Below are 21,517 nucleotides of genomic sequence, written 5' to 3' on the forward strand. Positions count from 1 at the left end.
TAGAGCCAGGAGGGGTTCCTCTTGGCAACACATTTTCGGTTTTATCAGGGGAGGAGTTAGTATCCGATTTATCTACTTTATCATCTATGGATGAGGGGGAGTCACATAGTGTAAAGAGAGCTGTTTCGGGTGATGAGAGTGTGGTGGAGGTTAAGAAACGACTACCCCAATCATCCTGATGGCAGTGCCCGCTCTGATAAAGGTGGCGACCATTAATGTCGCCAGCGTGAAATCTGCAAGAGCTCGTGATATTGCCTTATTTTTGCTCAGTGAGTTTGATGCTGAGATTTTATTTTTGCAAGAGACCTGGCTCAATACTTTGGCCGATGTCCATCTAGCAAAAAGGGAGTGGAGATGCGGTCCCTCCTTTTGGTCTCTTGCGGCTGAGCCTTGCAGCGGAGTTGCGGTTCTTTTTAAAACCGATATGGTAACGTGCCGGCGGATAATTGAGGTAGAAATGGGGAGATGCATGGTCTTAGACGTCTCTGTTAGGGGGCAGGACCTGCGCCTGATCAATATCTATGGACCGCAGTCAAAATGGGACAGGAAATGCCTCTTCACAAAGATCAAGCCCTTCCTTTTTACATCCCAGCAGGTTGTCTTTGGAGGTGACTTTAACACCATAATTAGGCCTGAAGACAGGAGGGTCTCCATAGACAGGCTGGGTTATGATAGCGTTTTTCTTAGAGATATGGTTAGACAAGCAGGCCTGGTAGATGTGCACATTAAGCACTGCCCTGGCAGCATGGGATTCACGTTTCAGAGAGGGAATAGTCAGAGTAGGATAGATAGGTTTTTTTTAAAGGAGAACTCTGCTTTCTCGGCTCCTGAGTTGAGGGCGGTGGAGTTCTCTGACCACTGTATGCTGTCTGTGACTCTGAATGCCTCGGACACTCCACCCAGGGGAAGGGGTACCTGGAAACTGAATTCGGCTCTCCTGGAAGATGTAGAGGTAAGACAATCCTTTGAGGATTTTTTTCAGGCACAGGTTTCTATTCTGGACTTTTGCAGCAGTAAGTCAGAGTGGTGGGAGCTTGTGAAACAAAGGGCGATTGGACTTTTCAAGACCATAAGTAAGAAGAAGCAGCTTGGTATGTATATTGCCTACCAGCATTTGCGGAGGAAGCTTGATCGTCTTGTCTCGTATGGAGGAGATCCAGGGGAGATCTCGGAGGTAAAGCTTCTTCTTAGGAAGTGTCAATACGACCGGCATGCCTCCTTGGTTCTGGAGAGAGATTATGGGAAATATCACTCGCCTGATCCTTACCAGAACTGTAAGCAAGGCATAGCAGTTAAGACGGTCATAGGTCTGAGGGATAGTACGGGTTCCCTGGTTAAGTCCAGATCAGGGATCCTGGAGATCTTCAGGTCATATTACGCAGACCTTCTGGGAAGAAAGGACCTTAGTCGGGACAGGATGGAAAGCTTTCTGGATTCTACTTCAGGATTGGGAAATGATACATTGCCTTTGATGGATTTGACAGAACCAATTTCAGCTGATGAGGTAGTTCGTGCTATAGAGAAGCTGGCTACCAAAAAGTCGCCTGGGCCAGATGGGTTGACAGCTGAATTTTACAAGTGTTTTAAGTCCATTCTGGCTCCCTTTTTAGCGGAGGTTTATAACAGCTGTTTAGATGAGGGTTCTCTCCCTCCCTCCATGAGGCAATCCGCTGTGATTCTTCTGTCAAAAGGTAAAGACCCCTCAATAATTGAGAACTGGCGCCCCATCAGTCTTCTCAATGTTGATAGAAAGATCTTGGCGAAGATTCTTTTTTGGCGCTTGTCGTCAGTAGCAGGCGATTTGTTGTCCAACCATCAGCACTGCTCGGTCCAGGGCAGAAGTACTTTTTCAGCAATTTTAGCTGTCCGGGAGGCTTTGGAGCGATGCAGGGCTGCTGGATGGAGAAAGTACTTGCTGGCATTGGATCAGGCGAAGGCTTTTGATCGAGTCAATCATGAGTACCTGTATTTGCTACTTGGTAGATACGGCCTGCAGGGGAGGTTTATTGATTGGCTGAAAACATTATATAAAGGGGCTGAGAGCTTCCCACTTGTTAATGGTTGGGTTGGACGGCCTTTTGAGGTTGGCTCTGGGGTGCGCCAGGGGTGTCCTTTGAGCCCCCTGCTATATGTATTCGCAATCGACCCCTTCATAAGAAGGTTAGAGAGTGGATCGTTGTGTGGGGTGCCTTTGGGCATTGCTGGTGTGCCGCCTTTGAAGGTCGTGGCCTATGCCGATGATGTGTCTGTTATTATCTCTGGGATGGAGGAGGCGCAGGAGGTGGTCTCTGTGATAGAGCAGTACACTGAGGCTTCTGGCTCTAAAATCAATCATGAAAAGAGTGAAGTTTTCTGGATGGGTGAGGAGGGTGAAAGCTTCGAACTTCCGGGTGCCTTCCCAGAGCCCCAGCAGGAAATTAAAGTGTTGGGCATCAAATTTGGTCCTGGTGACTATGGTCATCGAAATTGGGAAAGCAGGTTGTTGAATGCCAATGCCAAGGTGGCAAGCTGGAAGAAATGGAAACTTTCCTTGAGGGAAAGGGTTGACTTGATTAAAAATTACCTGATCCCAATCTTTTTATATGTCAGCTTTGTCTGTATCTTGCCGGAATCTCTCTATGCAAGGGTGTACAGCTGCTTTTTCCAACTGTTATGGGGAAATAGGCTGAACCTGATCAAACGCAATGTAACTTTCCTGTCCAGGCGGGAGGGTGGTCTAGGAATGGTCAACCCTATAGTTTTCTTTTCTCTGCTTTTTTTAAAGTATAATCTTGGTAATATGTTAGCAGAGACCCCGCCGGGATGGGTGGGTATTTTTCAATCTTGGTTTAGGCCTTTTCTGCGATGCTGGGAAGATGGCGGGCCAGTGAAAAGTCTGAGAGTCCGACATGGCAAGCTTCCGGCTTATGTTGCCCCGTGTCTGAAAATACTTAGGCAGTGGCAGGTGACAGTGGGGGATATCAAGTCCCTCCCCAGAAAGCTTCTGGAGAAGAGGATTTTGGGCTCTGCTTTCAGTGTGTCGCTGACCTTAAGGGATTGCCCAGGCCCCGTAATGAGGGAGGGGTTGCGTTTAATTAACTTAGGAAGAATCCCTTTGAAGTTTAGGGATCAAGCCTGGCTCGCTTTCCATGGAAGGCTCTATGTGAGAGGGAACCTGAAGCATCGCCCTGTGGATGATCGGGATTGTCCTAGAGCGGAGTGTGTTGGTAAAGTGGAGTCTATGGACCACTTTTTGCTCCAGTGTCCCTTTAACATAGAGGTGTATAAAAGGGTGGGGAGGGCTCTAGGCATCCCCTTTCTCTATCGCATGAGTTATGCGGAGTGGGTGTACGGGGCATTCCCGACTCGCTGGGATTTTGATTTGGATACACTTTTTCTAGTTAGTATAGTTGTCCGTTACTTCACGTGGAATGCACGGTGCCAGATTACCCTGCGGAAGAAAGTCCTCCCTGTCGAGGTGGTGGTGTACGATATTCTGGGTGAGGTTGGGAAGATTCGGGGTCTTGAGAAGGGCAGGGAGCCTCGAGCGGTCTGGATAAGGGCGTGGAGGAATATCAGACCTTCTTTTGGTGAACTGTCCATCTCTGGGTGAAAAGCTTTTTTCCTATGCTATTTCTTTCACACCCTTAGCTTTTGTTAGTTAATATCTTCATTTTTGAAGAAGGGCTGCATGCATAATGGGACTGGTTTTTGTTTCTTGACCTCGCAGGTTTGATGTCTGGTGTGGTGGTGTGAGTCTAATTAAGATTATTTTTCCCGGTAATGATGTGTTTCATGATGTGAGTTTTGTTTTTGCTGTAAAGCCATTCTTTATTTGAGAGCAGAACTTGCTATGTATTTTTTCCCTTTTCATGTAAATATGTATATATTTATTTATGTATATTGATTTTATGCTTATTGATTGCAAGACTTTTAATAAACAAAAATTGGGAAGAATGCTCCTTACATTAGTGATCAGTGGGAAGAATGCTCCTTACATTAGTGATCAGTGGGAAGAATGCTCCTTACATTGGTGGTCAGTAGGAAAAATACCCCTTACAGATAGCTGAAAAGATCGTCAGTGTATAGCTGGATACACACTATACAGCTTTTGTTGTTAGATTTCCTTTAGATTTACATTCAACTATGTAGTGCAGGGGCCTGCCTGATTGCATACAAATTTAAAGTGTTTAGGTTTGACCTCATATTACATTGTTTTGGTAAATCTAAAAGAAAAAATCTAAAGAAAATTGAATAGTGTGTATCCAGCTTTAATAAGAAGTAATCTTGGAGGCAGAAACTGTTTAGTGCTCAAGGAACTGCTAGCAACCTCTATAGGAGCCCTGGTTGAGAAAGGCTGATATACAGCAAGTACATTGTGGCTATTTCCAATACAATTATGCAATCCAAACATCAGCTTTAGACAAAAATAAAAGGTAGGCAGCATGAGAGGACTAGATAGACCACACAAAATGGGGAATGGGGTTTATTTACTAAAACTGGAGAGTGCACAATCTGTTGCAGCTTTGCATGGTAGCCAATTGGGCTTTGACAAAAAAAAAAAAAAATGGAAGCTGATTGGTTTCTATGCAGAGCTGCACCAGATCTTGCATTCTCCAGTCTTAGTAGCCCAGCTTAAAGTAGATCTCTAGACACATTCATCAAAACATCATAAAAGATATAATCTGTTAATGTAATTTCAAGGTTGAACTGGATGGACTGATGTTAGGTTGAACTGGATGGACTGATGTCTTTTTCAACCTCACTAACTATGCAACTATTGGGCACCTTGGAGACCACAACATACAGGGGTATACAATGTACGGTTAAAAGCAAACACACACACACATCATAGGTTGAACTGGATGGACTGATGTCTTTTTTCAACCTCACTAACTATGTAACTAAAAAGTTTTCAATCTTTGCAACTTTTATTAAAAAACAGACTGGTCATCCTGCCATGCAGGTCTGTGTTCAGGAATTTCCTGTTGTAGGGTGAAAACTGTTCGCATTTGTTCTCCTGTGTTGCAGCATGAGCCTACTAGAGATTACAAGTGGCCATGATGACACACATCATCACCATCCAGCAGACATGGGAGTAAAGGCCTGTACACATGTAGCGATTGTTGGCCGTAAATATTCGGCCACCGTCCGATCGGCCGATTGTCGGCTTGTTAGTATGATGCTTCCGACAACCGACTGCGACTTTTCGGCCGAACAGAATCTGATGTGCAAAAAACAAATTTTTGTTGGCCAACACCAGAACGACCGATTGTTCCTCAGTCAGTACAGAATTCGGCCGACAAACAGCAGATGAGCAAGACTGGGCATGCTCAGAGAAGAAAAAACACACGGAAAGTTAACCATCACATGACATCACTTCTGCAGTCGGTTGTTGTTGGGCGACAAAATTCGTGTGCAGTCTTTAGCACTTTTCAACCTACACGACAGCACCAGACAAAAGACAGCCGATCGTTCGGCCGACAATCGGTGCGTGTGTACGAGCCTTAAGTCACACATGTGCAAGTCACAAGCAAGTCTCAAGTCTTAACCTTCAAGTCTCAAGCAAGTCCCAAGTTACTGTGGCAAAAAGCAAGCAAGTCAGGTCGAGTCCCCGCTAGAAGTCAAGCAAGTCAAGTCAAGTAATTTATTTTGGTCAAGTCACAAATCAAGTCAAAATACTGATCTACCCCAATTTTCACCTTTAAATCAGTTAAAAGTCAGTGGTCAGGAAAGGTTTTGTTTTGTTTTCAACATTAACAAAACTGCTCAGTGCTTTTTTCTTGGCATATTAAAGAAACGCTTTGAATGCCCAAACAGCTCAAAATCCTTCGTCCGGTCATGTTTCAACACCACAGTCACTAAAAACATGTTAAGTATTTCCATTGTTAAACAGCCAGTGTCCTAAAAATCAGAACACACTGAGATGTTTTAAGTGACTGTGGTGTCAGAAACATAACAGGCACATTAGTTTTGCTTTAACACATCTTGAGAAAATGCAAATATTTAATAACTTAAAAAAGTAAAGTCATTTCGAGTCATATGTCTCAATTCAAAGTCAAGTCTCAAGTCATGAATACCAAGTCAAAGTCAAGTCGAGTCTTTTATTAATTTTAGTCAAGCAAGTCTCAAGTCCTCAAACTGGTGACTTAAGTTAAGTCATGTGACTCAAGTCCCCCACCTCTGCCATCCAGAGCAATTGTGTGCAGCCAACGCAGGGCCAAGTGCATGACAATAGGAAGTGGCTGAGAGAGACTTAAGGAGAGCAACAGCACTAACATCCAATAAGGAATGAAAAGGGTAAAAACTCGTTTTTAGGAGAAAAAAATTGTGCATATTGTGCATAGAGCAAACTAAATTTAATCCATTTTGGATTTACATCTACTTTAAAAAACAAATTTATGTTTAAAGATATATCGTTAAACTGTTGTCCTTCGTTGTCGATGGCTCAAACAGAAGTTGAAAGAACCAATCAGTCGCTTGCTCCAATTTTCCAAAAAGCCTTCAAATCCTAATCTTCCATCAATATGCTAGAATCCTAAAATCTCTGGGCTTTTTCAGTGCAAAGAAAATCTGTACAAATAACATATTCAAGAGTCTGGCATTTAAAAAAAGGACACGGAGCGGGAGTGCGCACAACACTGGCATCAAATTTGACATGAAAATGAACAAAGTGACATCTCTTACCTGGAGTCGGGGTACTTCGTCAAGGTAGCCAGGCTGCTCGTGTACATATGCCCCCCTACATCAATGTGGACAGGTGCGTTGGATTTGGTGAGCTGGGCAGGGAGAGGAATTCCTTGCGAAGCCAAAGGGGAGACTGGCGAACGCGTTAGAGACAGACGGGACATGCTGCCTTCTTCCTGATCGCAAAGAAAAAAAAAAAAACAATCCTTCAGTACAAACAGGCAAAATTTAGTGATGTGATCACAGATTTAATCAGATCATCTTTGCTTTCTCCCTGATAATACATTCCCCTTACAAATTATTGCCACTGCCGCAATTAAACGTCTTTTGCATCATTTTCTTTAAAATACCAGAGGGTAGGAGGAATATGCTTATTAGCAAGGCGAAATCAGGAGCAGTTTTTTTTTTTTTTTTTTTTAATTTTTTCAAGGTGTCAGCCTCCAGGGGCACAAAACAAACTGCAAAATTTCTAATTAAAGGTCGTGGGCTTACGTGTTAGATGTGAAATATCCCCTGACAAACGTGGAGCCAATTTGCGAATTGAGATTCAGGGTTTTTTTTTTTTTGCAAGTGCGTCTCAATAACAAGACACCTCTAAATTAGTGACTTCCTCGAGACTTCAGGCATTTATTTCTTACACATCAGATTACCTACTGTAGCATTTCTGTTTTTTTACTTTTTACTTACCTGTGAACAAAAAAAGAAAACAATACAGATGTTAAAATGTATATTTTTTTTATTGATGAAGAGGGTTCAATAAAGAAGCCTAATTGACGGGAACAATCTGACATCAATCTACCTGCCAGCGCCAATTGGCATAGATTAACTTTACGGATGCCCAAGATTCCAATTGCCTTTGATGTACACATGAAAAACTTCTAAATTGCTACCAGCCGCCAAATCTTAAGTACAAAGTACAAGTTACCTATGACCTTTGTACAGTAGGCTGATGGTGTTAACCCTTTCAGTGCTACCTTTTTCAACATATATTTGGCAGAAAAAGCACAAAGAGGTCCATCATGTCTGCCCCATTTTATTTAAATTTTTTTTGTTTTTTTATTTGTCTGGATATAGATCTATGTTTGTCCCATACCTGTTTAAATTAATTTACTGGTGATTGACTTACTACATCAGCTGAAAGTCTATTTCATCTACTCTTTCAGTAAAAAAATATTTCTAAGGTTAGTTTTGAACTTTCCTCCTGCTTTGAGGTCATGTCCCTGTGTTCTTGATCTTGGCTTCATATTGAAAATACGGACGTCCTGAACCTTATTCACCCCCTTGATGTATTTAAAGTTTTCAGTCAGGGCTGGCCCAAGATATTGTGCTGCCTGGGTCCAAAAATGAAATGCTCCCCCCCCCCCCCAAAGAAAAAAAATCAGGTCCACCAAAAGGCCCACACAATTTTATTTTATATCATTATAATTAAAACTAAAATTAAATTTATCAGGAATCCAAGTGTATATGCAACAGCACCTTGTCTACATGTCCCATTATATGACATACCATTATATTCAATTCCAAACCACAAACTCCAATATTATTTTGTTTGTCTGAATTTCTGATGTCATTGCGCACACCACAATCACATAAGGAACGTTCCCTGGAGCAGACCCTGCGCCTCCTCATACTCATCAGTTTGCACTATGGGCGGCAGTAAGAGATGGGGAAATGCCACCCGTAATGAGCCACAAACTGATGACACACCAAACTGCTGGAAAAAAAAATCTTGGGCATCAATTTGCTGCCCCGCTCAAAGTGCTGCCTGGGTCCAATGGACCCAGTGGGACCCATGGTAGGGCCAGCCCTGGTTTCAGTCATGTCTCCCCTTTCCCTTCTTTCCTCCAGACTGTACATATTGGGTTTCTGAAGCCTCCACTGATATGTTTTATCCGTCAGACCTTTCACCATTTTTTTTATTATCTCTGGACTCCTTCAATTTTATTACTATCGTTTTGTAAAGTGCATCCAGAGCTTTTTATTTTTTACTTTTTTTGTTCTGCATAGAGTAATAAGAGGCTAGAACGCCCTTCTGCCTTTTTTTGCTGCCTGTTTTCCTGATAGGGAAACTTAACCTATTTACCCTGGTGACCCCTAGGACTGAAAGTGATAGGATGATCCAAAATTTGGAGTTATCACTAGAGTGGAGTGGGGACACCTGTTCTGTCAACAGCTAAGAGGTGATCTTCCTCTGCATAGAGTAATAAGAGGCTAGAACGCCCTTCTGCCTTTTTTTGCTGCCTGTTTTCCTGATAGGGAAACTTAACCTATTTGTCCTGGTGCCCCCTAGGACTGAAAGTGATAGGAAGATCCAAAATTTGGAGTTATCACTAGAGTGGAAGGGGGGGGACACCTATTGTGTCAACAGCTAAGAGGTGATCTTCCTCATTTTGTGGGGATTTCCACTTAATTCCTGTTGTGATTACAGGACAGGAAGTGAAGAGAAATTTCCCCCGAGACATAAAGGGATTTTAACTATTCCCTACTTTATCCAAAATAAAATAGAACATTTTGACTTCCAATATACTTAAATTTTAAATGACAATCAAATTAAAGCCCAGCTCCACTCAAGCAGTTACAGCAACCATGTTTTCTATTCATTTTTGAAAGAAGTTTTAAACCACATAAATAAAAGCTGTCAGATTAAGGCACCACCGGCAGTGTTAAAGTTTTGGAATCTATTGTCATTACAAATATTAACCATATACAGATGCCAGATCGTAATCTTTTCCTGGCAGTGGGCCTTTAAGGTGGTAACTTTTTTAATGAGTAAAAATCCCATTCCGTAACAGCCTATTAGAGGGCGAGACAGCAGATGAAAAAGAAAGGCAGATGAGGGGGGGGGGGTTGAAATATACAACTTTATTCTGCATAGGGTGGTATAGGTCTGTCTCCTTGTCCTCAACAGCATTAGTGTGATTCCAACTACAGTTCGGCAACTTATGGATATCCAAGGGTAGTTGGACATAAATGTGCAATCTAACTGGCCCTTGGCACCACCATCGCCAGGGTTCAGCCATGTTTGTTTCTATGGAGAGGTGTGGAGAGAGGACATGAGTGGCCCTGGCAGACCTTAGTGTCACCACATCGCTCAGAGTTACTGGACTGTCATGCTACATCTGTTAGCTTTAGCCATAAAGGCGGTACTCTCAACCCTTGTTCTTTTTTATCAGAAGTTCTATTCTTAATACAGCACACAGTCATGGTGGGATACCTGACCATTTTGGCACACATCAGTTGTTTCCTTACCCCCACTACATTTAGACCCTAGTTTGTGGCTTTCTTTCGGGTAGTGTGGACAGCAATAAAGATGAACCGGGTAAGGGAACCCAATGTAAGTAGATTTAGTCTTACATCACAATTAGCACGCATTGCGGAATAAGGCCCTCATAGTGACTATCATAATGACCAGTAAGGGGAGTAAACAGAGGTATTAGGTCTGGGAAGTAAACCAACATTTGCTTGTAAGATCTACTTACATTAATAATTGCTGTCCTAGTGTAAAATGCATTACACTCTTTTTTTTTTTTATAAAAAAATCCCTATGCCACTGGGGTCTTCAAACTATGGCCCTCCAGTTGTTCAGGAACTACAATTCCCATCATGCCTAGTCATCTCTGTGAATATCAGAGTTTTACAATGCTTCATGGGATGTGTAGTCCCGTAACAGATGGAGGGCCGTAGTTCGAGGATTCCTGCCCTACTACATATAAGTATCCTGTGATATTATGCGTAGACATATCAAATGTCCATATCAGTCTATCTATCTATCTATCTATCTATCTATCTATCTATCTATCTATCTATCTATCTATCTATCTATCTATCCATCTATCTATATCTACAGTATCTATCTATCTATCTATCTATCTATCTATCTATCTATCTATCTATCTATCTATCTATCTATCTATCTATCTATCTATCTATCTATCTATCTATCTATCTATCTATTTATCTATCGCTCGATCTATCTATCTATTTATCTATCGCTCTATCTATCGCTCTATCTATCGCTCTATCTATCTATCTATCTATCCATCTATCTATATCTACAGTATCTATCTATCTATCTATCTATCTATCTATCTATCTATCTATCTATCTATCTATCTATCTATCTATCTATCTATCTATCTATCTATCTATCTATCTATCTATCTATCTATCTATCTATCTATCTATCTATCTATCTATCTATCTATCTATCTATCTATCTAGCTATATATCTAGGTATCACTCTTTGTCATTTCAGTCTTTCTAGACTTTTGAAGTTCTCTAAGTGTTCAGGTTTTAACTTTTTCTCTCTGTCCATTACTTGGCCACCAAAGTTTCATTGAGTTTTTCATGTTTTCCTTTCTCTTCAATGCTTTTCACAGGTCTCACCAAAGCATATATGAAGTTCTGATTTAAAGGGTTTCTGTTACTAAGAGAAAAAACTCTTGGTTACAGAGAGTCTAACAAAGGAACCAGGGTTTCTGCTAAGCCCATCGTTTTCTGATTAGTATTACAATATAATAATAATTTCGATATTAATTGACTTATTATATCTCATGTCAGCTCCAGACTCTGAGCTGCATTCTAATACAGAGCCACAAATTTAAAGAGAATGTGCCCAGTTTCTTTATGCTTCACTGATGATTTTTAAAGGAGCATAAATATAAAAAGCAAAAGTGATTTCTTTATGACTTATGTCTGTGATTTCAGGGAGCTTTACTTTAACTGCAAAGATGGAAGCGATGTCTACATGATGGCAAAAAAACAAACAAACAAAAAAAAAACACCATCAAAGAAGTTTGGGGTATCCATGATGCAAGTTATGCAAAATAAAATGCCAGTTAAACTGTGCAGCAACAATGTATTGTGTTGGCCAAAATCCTACATATTCACCACCACAGTGCAACAGAAGTGTGTGTGGTACAGTCTGTTAGGCAGTATAACGCACACAGACTGAAATCACTGCTGGGCTGTAATATAAACTTAGTACAGTCTGTTACACAATACATGGAGAAGGCAGACACAATGAAAGTGCCTAAAGGACCCTGGATCACATTACTGCACCCTGGATAATATACACACAGCATTCAATATGACAACATATACTGAGGCTTTCCTGAGATACAGTCATCTGTTTACATTTATCAGTACAATGTTAAGATATTAATATTGATATTCAAATATTCGCTGATCTTGTGGACTGCAAGCTCCTTTGACCAGAACAAAATGTATACATAGTTGCATATGATTCATATACTAATTTTATAATATGAACAGAATATTAAAAAAATCTGAAGGGGATTTGACTAGGAAGGAAACAGCACTTGTTCACTAATTGATAATCTTTCTACTGAGTCTGTCTGAGTTCATATTAATAGTTACATAGTTAGGCTGCAAAAAAAAAAATACATATCCATTGAGTAAAGCTAATGATACAATGTGACACAATCTGCAATATTTCATTTTTTACAGTTACTTGCTGTCTCAAGATGCTCAACAAGGTCTACATATTCTCCCAACTACAGGTACTGCCACTGATTTTCCACTGCTCTTTACTCATCCTTGGCAACACATGTAAAAAGTTAAAGCATATTCGGAATTGTCTCCATCTGCTGTAAAGCAATGTGATCTCGCTTGATAGGTAAAAAGATTTGATTTCAGTAAAGTTCCAGGGGGGCATTGTCTAAAACTGTCAGTAAGAATTATGCCCCGTACACACGTTCAGATAATCGGACAACTTATCGTTTGCATTTTGTTGCATGATACTCACATCGAATTCAACATTGCGTACAACCCGTATGATTTTTGTCGTACGATTCGGGAAAAGCTTCTTGGTTGCTTAGCTACGTATCAGATGGTGTAAAACAAAAACAATGGCAGCCAGGCTTTTTCCGTGCTATTTTAGTGTTTCTGATCATGCGCGGTCTTTGTCGATCGATTTTTAGCGGACGCATAGTGTACTGATGAAACGATTGTCGTTAGCGGGGCTATCGTACGACAGAAGTTTTCCTGTTTGTCCCTTCGGATTTTGTTGGATGAACTGTTGTGATCGGCTGTTGAAAGCTGTATACTAACGATCAGATTATCGTGCGATCAGGTCGAAAGCGAGTTTTATTGTACGATTATCGGAACGTGTGTACGGGGCATTAGACTGGATTACAGTCATTTGCTGAAAAAGTAGTAGATGCTTGGAGCTGGCTGTCAGCTAAGGCAGCAATTAAACACAAATCCCTTATGAAAAGCATTAATAAGTGATAGACTATGCTTCCTCATTCGAATATCATCCCTTATTAATTAATGGATAGACAGAGTGATTTCAATGGAAAGACCAATGGATGCAATGCTACATATCGAATGTTCGATACATATGTCATTGGTCTGTTCAAAACGTAATATATTATTATTGTTTCAGTAGTATCAAAGTCTCTAGTAGTTGCGGCATGTTGCTGAAGCACTTTCTAAAGGTTTTTTTTTTAAGATTATTTTATTTATTCTAAATAACTTAATATAGACATAGAAAGATAGTAAAAGTTCAGAACAGAGTTGTGTAATACATGGACCAAATTTTACACTCCACATTATAAATATAGTGGATAAATGATACACCATGAATGATCAATCTGGTGAGGCTGGTAAACTTGACAGCAAATTCTACATATCTGGGTTATGTTCTCAGAGTTGATTTGGGTTTTCAGAATGTTTGGGTGATGCATGGAACTACTCCTTCTGGGGAGAGTCTTTAGTGTAGGAGCCAATGGTGGACAGAAAAGATAAAAAGAAGAAAAAAAAAAGTGAGGGTGATTGCAATGAGTTGAAGGATGCCTGCGGATCTTTTAGATGCAAGTTTTGGACCCGGGTAGTATCTCGGAAGAGGACCCAAGATCCCCAGATGGATGTGAACTTGTGTGTAGTGGTCACTTAGTTGGGCTGTCAGTTCCTGCATTAGGCAATCCGGGTTTTCAGTCTACCCCTTCACTGTCAGTGGGTTTATAGAATTGCAATGCTTTGCTAAAGTCCATTTCAGAGTATAAATACATTAAACCAATATCCCTCACTGCAAATTGTTCCAATGGATTTAGAGGTAGGAAAAAGGAGTTTCCCATCCTTTTTTTTTTTTTTATGTCAGGGTTCAACAGCTGCAAGTAGGTGGGGGAACCATTTAGTGGACCATCACTATCCTCATACACTTTTGAAAGACTGGGAGATCAGCGGTTGCTGGACCACTGGCCATTTTTAGGTGGTCATAAAAGCTCCATCCACACTCTAAGTTGACAGGGTGCAGGACACAGAGGCTTTCCAATAACTTATTTTAGTGGTAATATGTTACTTTCTTACGTTAGATCTGGAATTTTACTGAAAGGAAAGGTAAGTTTGGAATTGTGGCCACAGATGGATGTCAAATAATCTTATATATACATCCATCACCCAATCCTACAAAGTTCCAACCTACGATAAACAAAAATGCTTGCTTTCTGAAGAGCAGCCTACATCCTTGTACAACGCGCAATGTTCCAAAAAATCACACAAATATGTCAAACATTAACAATTTCATTAAAAAAATGTACTGTTTGGCCACCATTAAAATGCCAAACCCAATGAATTTGATGTTCACCTGCAAAATGACATAGCCCCCCAAAATTTCCCTCCAATTGTCACATAAATATGTATTGCATGAACACCACTGGGGATGTGAAAGGTGGCACCATTTGGCAATGAACTAGCAAGAACAAGGCAGTATTGTCCAAAATGTTCTGACCTTCTCGACTTTTCTTCCTACCTTGGTACCCCAAGTGAATCTTCCGTTGCTCATATCCTCATACTCTGTCCATCTCTCATACATAGGCTTCATTTTTTTTGCTCTTTGTTCCTTCACACTGGCAAGAATAATGTACAGTTCAGGAGCTGGTAGGCACTTTGTAGGCAAGTCCATGTGCTTTTATTGACATTTATAGTGACAACCCAATAACCTTTAGGAGCTGTAGTTTTTTTTTGCCATACTGGCTACCTGGCTTCTGGGGTTGGTCCAACCCTCCTGGCTTTGATCTGTGCTACCATAACCTGGGTTATACATTATTACACTAGTCAGTGTTTTTAAAAGAACAACTGCCTTTAATTGCCTACAAAGGGGAGGGTGGCCTTGATACATGGGGTATTGGGTGATGGCTTGTTTTGCTGTAGGCAAAACCAATACCGCCAGGCCTTCAAATTATCTGGGAAATGTCTCTTTTTTTTTTTTCATTGTCTCCCCTCCACCTCCACCCCTTCCTCCAGAACAGCACATCAAGTTCTTTGAAAAGGCAGATTATCTTCCCCCTGCCTCTGACGACTAACTGCACAAATGTTGCTTGTAAAAGCTATTTGCCCATGTAAAGTGAAGTAATCAGGATGCCATGCTCATTTACACACAAAATGATTCTGTGTCCCATTGTGCTCACAGTTGTTCAGCTCTCTAGGGGTGATTAAACTAGCTCGCCTGCCGCCTGAGTCGATTTGAAGAAAATCGTTTCTCCGTGAAGTTGCCTCTCTGCTAAGCTGTTATTTTAACCATAAAAGGTAAACAGAATGGCAGATTTTTTTCTCTGAGAGCTTCATTCAAGCCGGCCGCCCTAGGCACTTTGCCTGGAGCAGAGAATGCTGAAGAGTATATTCCAGGGTGTTGCCTGCACTGCACAAAAGCCTACAGGATTACTCCTTGTTTTATATATACATAAAGATCAGCTATTCACATCCTACTTTATAAAAAAAAGAAGGCTTGAAAGGTACAAGAAGTTTTGGGTGTATGAGGTTTTCCCACCTCTGCACATGGCTCAAGGCCTTGGTAACTAAGGCTGCTTGTTGATGTTGGGAACACATAGGCTGTGGAAACTAAAGACAAGGCGGACTGGGACTGGGAGGTGAAAGGTTACAGAAAACACGTAAGGAACTCCCTCCTAAGTCTCCCACTAACAATAGAAGAAATGGGGGGTGGGGGTGATGATTAAGCAGGTATGCAAGCAAAAATAATTTGTGATGAAGTCAAGTTCACAGCTACATTATGCAAATGTCATGCTTGGAAAAGATATTATAATCGGCGACCATGAAAGCAAGTTAACCTACACAATGCCAGACAAACTTTCAGAAAGCTCGCGTCTAATGGGGATGTCTCAGGAGCCCTGCAATAAAGGGTGACCCAGCACAGATACAGAATGTATGGTTCTGAAGCTCCTTCCTTGACTGGCACTTTAAAATAATTTAGTAAAATCACACAAAAAGCAGACTGACTGAGTGCTATTTTCTTGTGAGTGTTAGGCATGCCCATACACATGCAGTACCAGTCTATAAACTATCATTGCTGTCTGGGCATAGAAGGAAGGGGGGGGGGGGGCTACCTTAAGGACAGAAGTTTCATTCCAACACCAGGGACACCTAAATGCTGGTAGGTATGACTGGCTAAAGGGATCAAATACATGGGATTTTTTTTTTTTATTGACTAGTAATCCCTTTTAATTAATATGTAATAAAGCAGAACAGGTCAAGCTCATGATGGGACAATTCATTAAAAACGTCAGCTGAGCCCCAAAGAGAAAAAAGAAATAAATAAAAATATGTAAAAAAAAAAATATATATATATATATATATATATATATATATATATATATATATATATATATATATATATACGGTGGTCCTAATGAATGGCTAGGAGAGATGGATATATATATATATATATATATATATATATATATATATATATATATCTCCTAGCCATTCATTAGGACCACCATATACCATCAGATGTCCCCTCACCCTCTCCACCCTCCGGATGGCCAAAATGAGACAGCAGAAGACACACAGTGACTCTTTTGCAGAGCCATGAGGGGATTTGCAGGAAAGTTTTGGACAAGTGGAAGTGTGTATAAACTCCCAGCACCCGCCACCGTGTCCTCCCATCAGAAATAAACAATGGTGAGAACACAATCCCAGTCCATTGCTTCCCCCAACTGCTCCAAAATCCCCTTACCAGAGACCCTCAGTGAGGGAGTCCTCAGCTCCCCAGCACACTTTGTATAGGGAAAGGACTGCAATAACACAGTGTATGTTCAGGCTGGCACTGCAGGCTCCAGCACACACAGCTTGCTCTGGGTGCACACTGTCTAGGGTAGCATGGGCAACAGACAATGCTACCGATGTCACCCCCCTGGGTCTCTCTCCCTACAGTCTGCAGCAGAGCCCCCCCCTCCCTCTTCCCCAGCAAATGACACCCAGTGCCCAGCCACCCCTCATCAGGAGGGCACACACAGGACCTGGGCACAGGTTTGCCCCCCTCTCCTTCACTTCTGAGTCACTTTGCAGAATCCAAGCAGGCAGGATGAAGCTGCTCCCTTCCTCTTACCTTGATCCTGGCCAGGTCTTTCCTCCACCTCCTGCTCTGCCCTCTGTGCAAGCGTCCTTTCCCTGGTAGAGTGCCCCCTGTCTCCTGGGCGCCCCCTTCTTCAGGCTGTCTTCCCCCCAGTGCCGGGCAGAGAGCAGGCAGAAGCTGTGCTGGAAGAGGAGGAGCAGAGCACACCGTCCACACTCCTAGCTCTGGGCTCCCAAATACGCCTCCAGGGCAAAGGATTAGCTCCAATTAACTGGCCCGACGCTGCCCCCCCTTCTTCTTCTGTCGGTGCCCCGGTGCCAGCAGCAGCTGTGCCAGGGATAACGGTTCGCCTATCACCGGGCTACTGTCACGTTGTCAGCAGACAAGGCAGGCAACCGAAGGGAAGGCAGGAGAGAGAGAGAGAGAGGAGAGGGAGAGAAAAAAAAGCTGATTTTAATCATTGTCATTTCGTCTGATGTAATATTTCCCCGGGCACTTTCAGCTAGGCATAAATTTTCAGTTCCCAAATAAGTAACACAGGGCACGTTTCTCACATCCTTTGACTCGCTGTGTTACAATTGCTGTGCCACACAACTGCAACTCCAGTTCAAGGTGGAGGGGGGCAAGGCTGACTGAGATGCCTGGTACCCCAAATCTGCAGCCAATGCTCCCCCAAAGAGCCATTCAGCCCCCCATCTCAATTTTCAGGATATCTGCCTTATCCACCCCCCCCCCATCTCTCCTAATTTACCTCCAATTTTTGTAAAACCTTCCCTAAATTCTATGTGTCCCCCCAAAATGTATTTTCGGGCAATTCTTTGTTAGTGCAGTATAACCCCTGTGCTGCTTGGTCGGGGCTCATGCTCTGCCCTTTGGGCTATTTTCTTTTACCCCAAATCTGCAGCAAAGGTTCCCCCAATGTGTCATTTAGCCCCCCCCCCCAAAAAAAAATAATCTATATCCCCTATATACCCCATGGTTTTTAAATGCCATTTGTCAACTCATTTTGGAACGCCTGATACCCTAAAATTGCAGCCATTGCAACCCCAATGTCCTATCTCAACTTTTCAAGAGACATGCATTGCACCTTTTCCCTCTCCTTTGTGAGTCCCCCCCCCCCCCCCCCCAAAAAAAAATAATATATTTTTGGAAAGTGTAGTTTAACCCCTGTGTTGCTTTCCTGGGGCTATTATTTTATTTTTTGGGTTCTTTTTAGGAAATCTCTAATTTGCAGCCAAGGTTCCCCCATTGTGCCATTTAGCATCCCCCCCCCCCCACTCTCAACTTTAAGAGATATGCCTTGCTGCTTTTCTCCTTAATATACCTTCAATATTTTAACCCCCCTTAATATCTGTGTGTCCCCCAAAAATATATTTTCGGGTTTTTTTTTTTTTTTTTACTAGAGTTAAACCCCTTTTGTCGGGGCTAACTTTCGACGCTTTGTTTTTTTAGGATGCCTGGTACCCCAAATAAGGAGCCAAAGCTGCTGCCCCAAACCAACAGCTACCTAGTCACTATGACCCTCTCTTTGATAGGTTACATTTTTTTAAGCTTTCCCTTAATTATGTGCCCCCCAAATATATTTTCAGGCAATTTATATTAGTAAAGTTAAACTCCTCCTACAGGATTCTATTTAGGATGACTGGTACCCCAAATCTGCTGACAAGTCTCCCCCAATGTAACATTTAGTCCCCCATGTCAACTTTTCAAGAGACATGCCTTGCCCCTTGCCCCTCTCATTGATATACTGCCCCCCTTCTTTTTTTTTTTTTGTGTGTCCCCCAAAATGTATTTTTGGGCAACTTTTTGGCAAATTTAACCATTTTGCTCCTTTGTCGGTACCGTTTTTCCAGGTCTTTTTTTGGAATGCTTGGAACTCCAAATCTGCAGCTATCACTTAAAAGAGCCTCCCCAGTGATTTTGCCAATCAGTTCCCCTCACACTGTCAACTTCTCCCGCCTCCCTAAAATAACCCCACTTTTTAAAACTTCCCTTCAATTCCGTGTATCCCCGTGGTGGTTAATTAGTGCAATTTAACCCATGTGTCGCCCTTGTTAGAATGCTTGGTACCCCAAATCTGCAGCAATGATGACCCCCCCCCCCCCCCACTCCAACCTCAACGTTTTAAATCGCTACTGTGATAGTGTTACTTCTCTTACTATTGTTTGTTTAGAACTATTTTAACCCCCCCCCCCCCAAAAATAAATGTAAATGTATTTGTTAAAATCATTTAACCCTTATCCCCCGGAGCAATATGCTACAGTCAACGCCACTGCTGTCACATCAACACTAATCCCGACCCCCCCAAATCCGATTAACCCTCTGGCGGCAGATCTTCTGCCACCAAACACCCCCCCCCCCCATTTTTTTTTTTCTTAGAACGCTCCAATGGACCTGGTGACTGTTTGGTTTTCAGTGTTTATTATTTTGAAAATTATTTTGAAAAACAGAATAAAGAAAACTAAACAAACATAATACAAGTCAAAACAGAACCGAAAATAAAATGATGGAAATTGTTTTGCCAGGCACAGTTTAACCCTTTGCCTCCCACATGCTTGCTTTTTTACACCTTTTTGCCCCCCAGCCCCCCCCCCCCCCAAGGTGGCTATGTGTTGTCCTTAAGTTACCCACATACACTTAAATTCCATGAGCCCACCTGATTTTGCTTTAATTTTCACCCCCAATCATTATCCTCCTTTCCTCCCCTCCCCTCCCCCCTTTCCCCAGCCCCCTTTCAAGCTCCCTGTCTGGCATTAGATTGCCCCCGGGCCATTAATACCAAATGACGTCTATGGACAAGCTTTGTGCTATTGCAAAATGCGCCCTCTGCACTAGCCGAGGGCTAAACTCGCCATTTCAATTATAGAGCAAGGCTAGCTGGAGTGATGTGAGCTCTGAAGATTTCCCATGTAGATATTCTGCATCCCCACCTCTCTCCCTGCCTCTGCAGCCTCTATTCCCTGCAACAAAAAAGAGAAACATATTAACTTTAATTAGAAGAAAAAATAAATAAACTTTTGTAGGGCCACACTGTCAGATTTTGCTCATAATGATATAGAAAGGAAATCGATTTTAGAAATGCTACTGCAGAACCTCTTGAGCATTTCAACACTTTAGGGGTTGATTTACTAAAGCCAAATAGACTGTGCACTTTGCAAGTGCAGTTGCTCCAAAGCTTAGTAAATGAGGTAAAGCTTCACTTTGTAAAGAATACCCAATCACATGCATGGAAAATAAAAAAAACAACATTTTGCTTGCACATGATTGGACGATGGAAGTCAGCAGAGCTCTCCCTCATTTACTAAGCTCTAAACTGTAATTTGCAAAGTGCACAGTCTAATTGCATTTAGTAAATCAATCCCTTTGTATTAAACGCACATAGCAACCACATTCCAGCTGTTTTAGTGAAGGGGTTGAAACTATCATCTGATTGGCTGCTAGGGTCAACATTGATACTTTGTAGGTCATGCAGGAGTTAATACTTCTCTAGATAGCATAGCAAATTATTGTGCAAAAAAAAAAAAAAAAATGCTAGGACAAAGCCTACAAACTTGCAATCATTTCGAAAAATGGATCTGAGATTCTGTGGACTGTGGTCACCAATAGCAACTACATTCCAGGAGTCCTAGTAAAAATAAGTTATAGTAGGACCAACAGTGATGCTTTCTGGCTTCTGCAGGGATTGATAGTCTTATCATAGTAAATCATTGTGCAAAAAATGATGCAGTTGTTAGAACAGAGCATTAGAGCTTGCAATCATTTTGCAGTGTTGATCTGGGATTCTGTGGTCACCCACAGCAACCACATTCCTGATATTTCAATGAAGGGGGTTGAAAACTATCATCTGGTTGGCTACTAGGGTCAACCGTGATACTTTGTAGCTCCAGCATGAGTTCATTTATTAGATAGAGTAAATTATTGTGCAAAAATAAAATTGCTTGAGTCTGCAGGATAATTTTCTAGCTAAATTGGTACATTAAAAAAAAAAAATGCTATTATTAGGAAAAAAAACGGTTATTTTGCAATCATTTTGCAAAATGAATCTGGGTTTATGTGGTCACCAACAGCAGGGTCCTGAGTAATACTTTGTGGCTTCTGCAGGAGTTATTAGTCCTTTTGATGATGGAATATTAAATAATTGGATAGAAGAAAAAAAATTATATATATATATATATATATATATATATATATATATATATATATATATATATATATATATATATATATATATACATATATACACACACACACACACACACATATATATATATATATATATATATATATATATATATGAAAGAACAGCTGGAATGTGGTTGCTATGGGTGATCACAGAATCCTAAATCAATACTGCTCTAAGGCTCTGTCCTTCAAAGTTTATCTATTACACATATATATATACATATATACATATATAATACACACACACATATATATATATATATATATATATATATATATATATATATATATATATATATATAGATCTATATAGATATCGATAGATAGATAGAT

The 21,517-nt window shown here is 41.3% G+C and overlaps 1 protein-coding gene across 3 annotated transcripts in view; it reads right to left on the reverse strand.

Annotated features, from left to right (window-relative positions):
• KCTD15 (potassium channel tetramerization domain containing 15) overlaps positions 1-17,428 on the reverse strand; it is a 72,402-nt gene extending 54,974 nt beyond the window's left edge. The window contains exons 1-3 of one of the 3 annotated variants that reach the window (XM_082270850.1): positions 17,036-17,428; positions 14,420-14,537; positions 6,667-6,842 (exon numbers count right to left, since the gene is read on the reverse strand). In XM_082270850.1, the coding sequence (XP_082126976.1) occupies positions 6,667-6,842; positions 14,420-14,512 (269 nt within the window). In that variant the 5' untranslated portion in view covers positions 14,513-14,537; positions 17,036-17,428. Of the gene's footprint in view, positions 1-6,666; positions 6,843-14,419; positions 14,889-17,035 lie in introns of those variants that run through there. The other 2 variants (XM_082270851.1, XM_082270849.1) reach the window with 2 other exon arrangements.
• Between the last annotated feature and the right edge of the window lie 4,089 nt (positions 17,429-21,517).

This window comes from Pelophylax lessonae, assembly GCF_965119305.1.
Source record: "Pelophylax lessonae genome assembly, chromosome: 10".
NCBI lineage: Eukaryota > Metazoa > Chordata > Amphibia > Anura > Ranidae > Pelophylax > Pelophylax lessonae.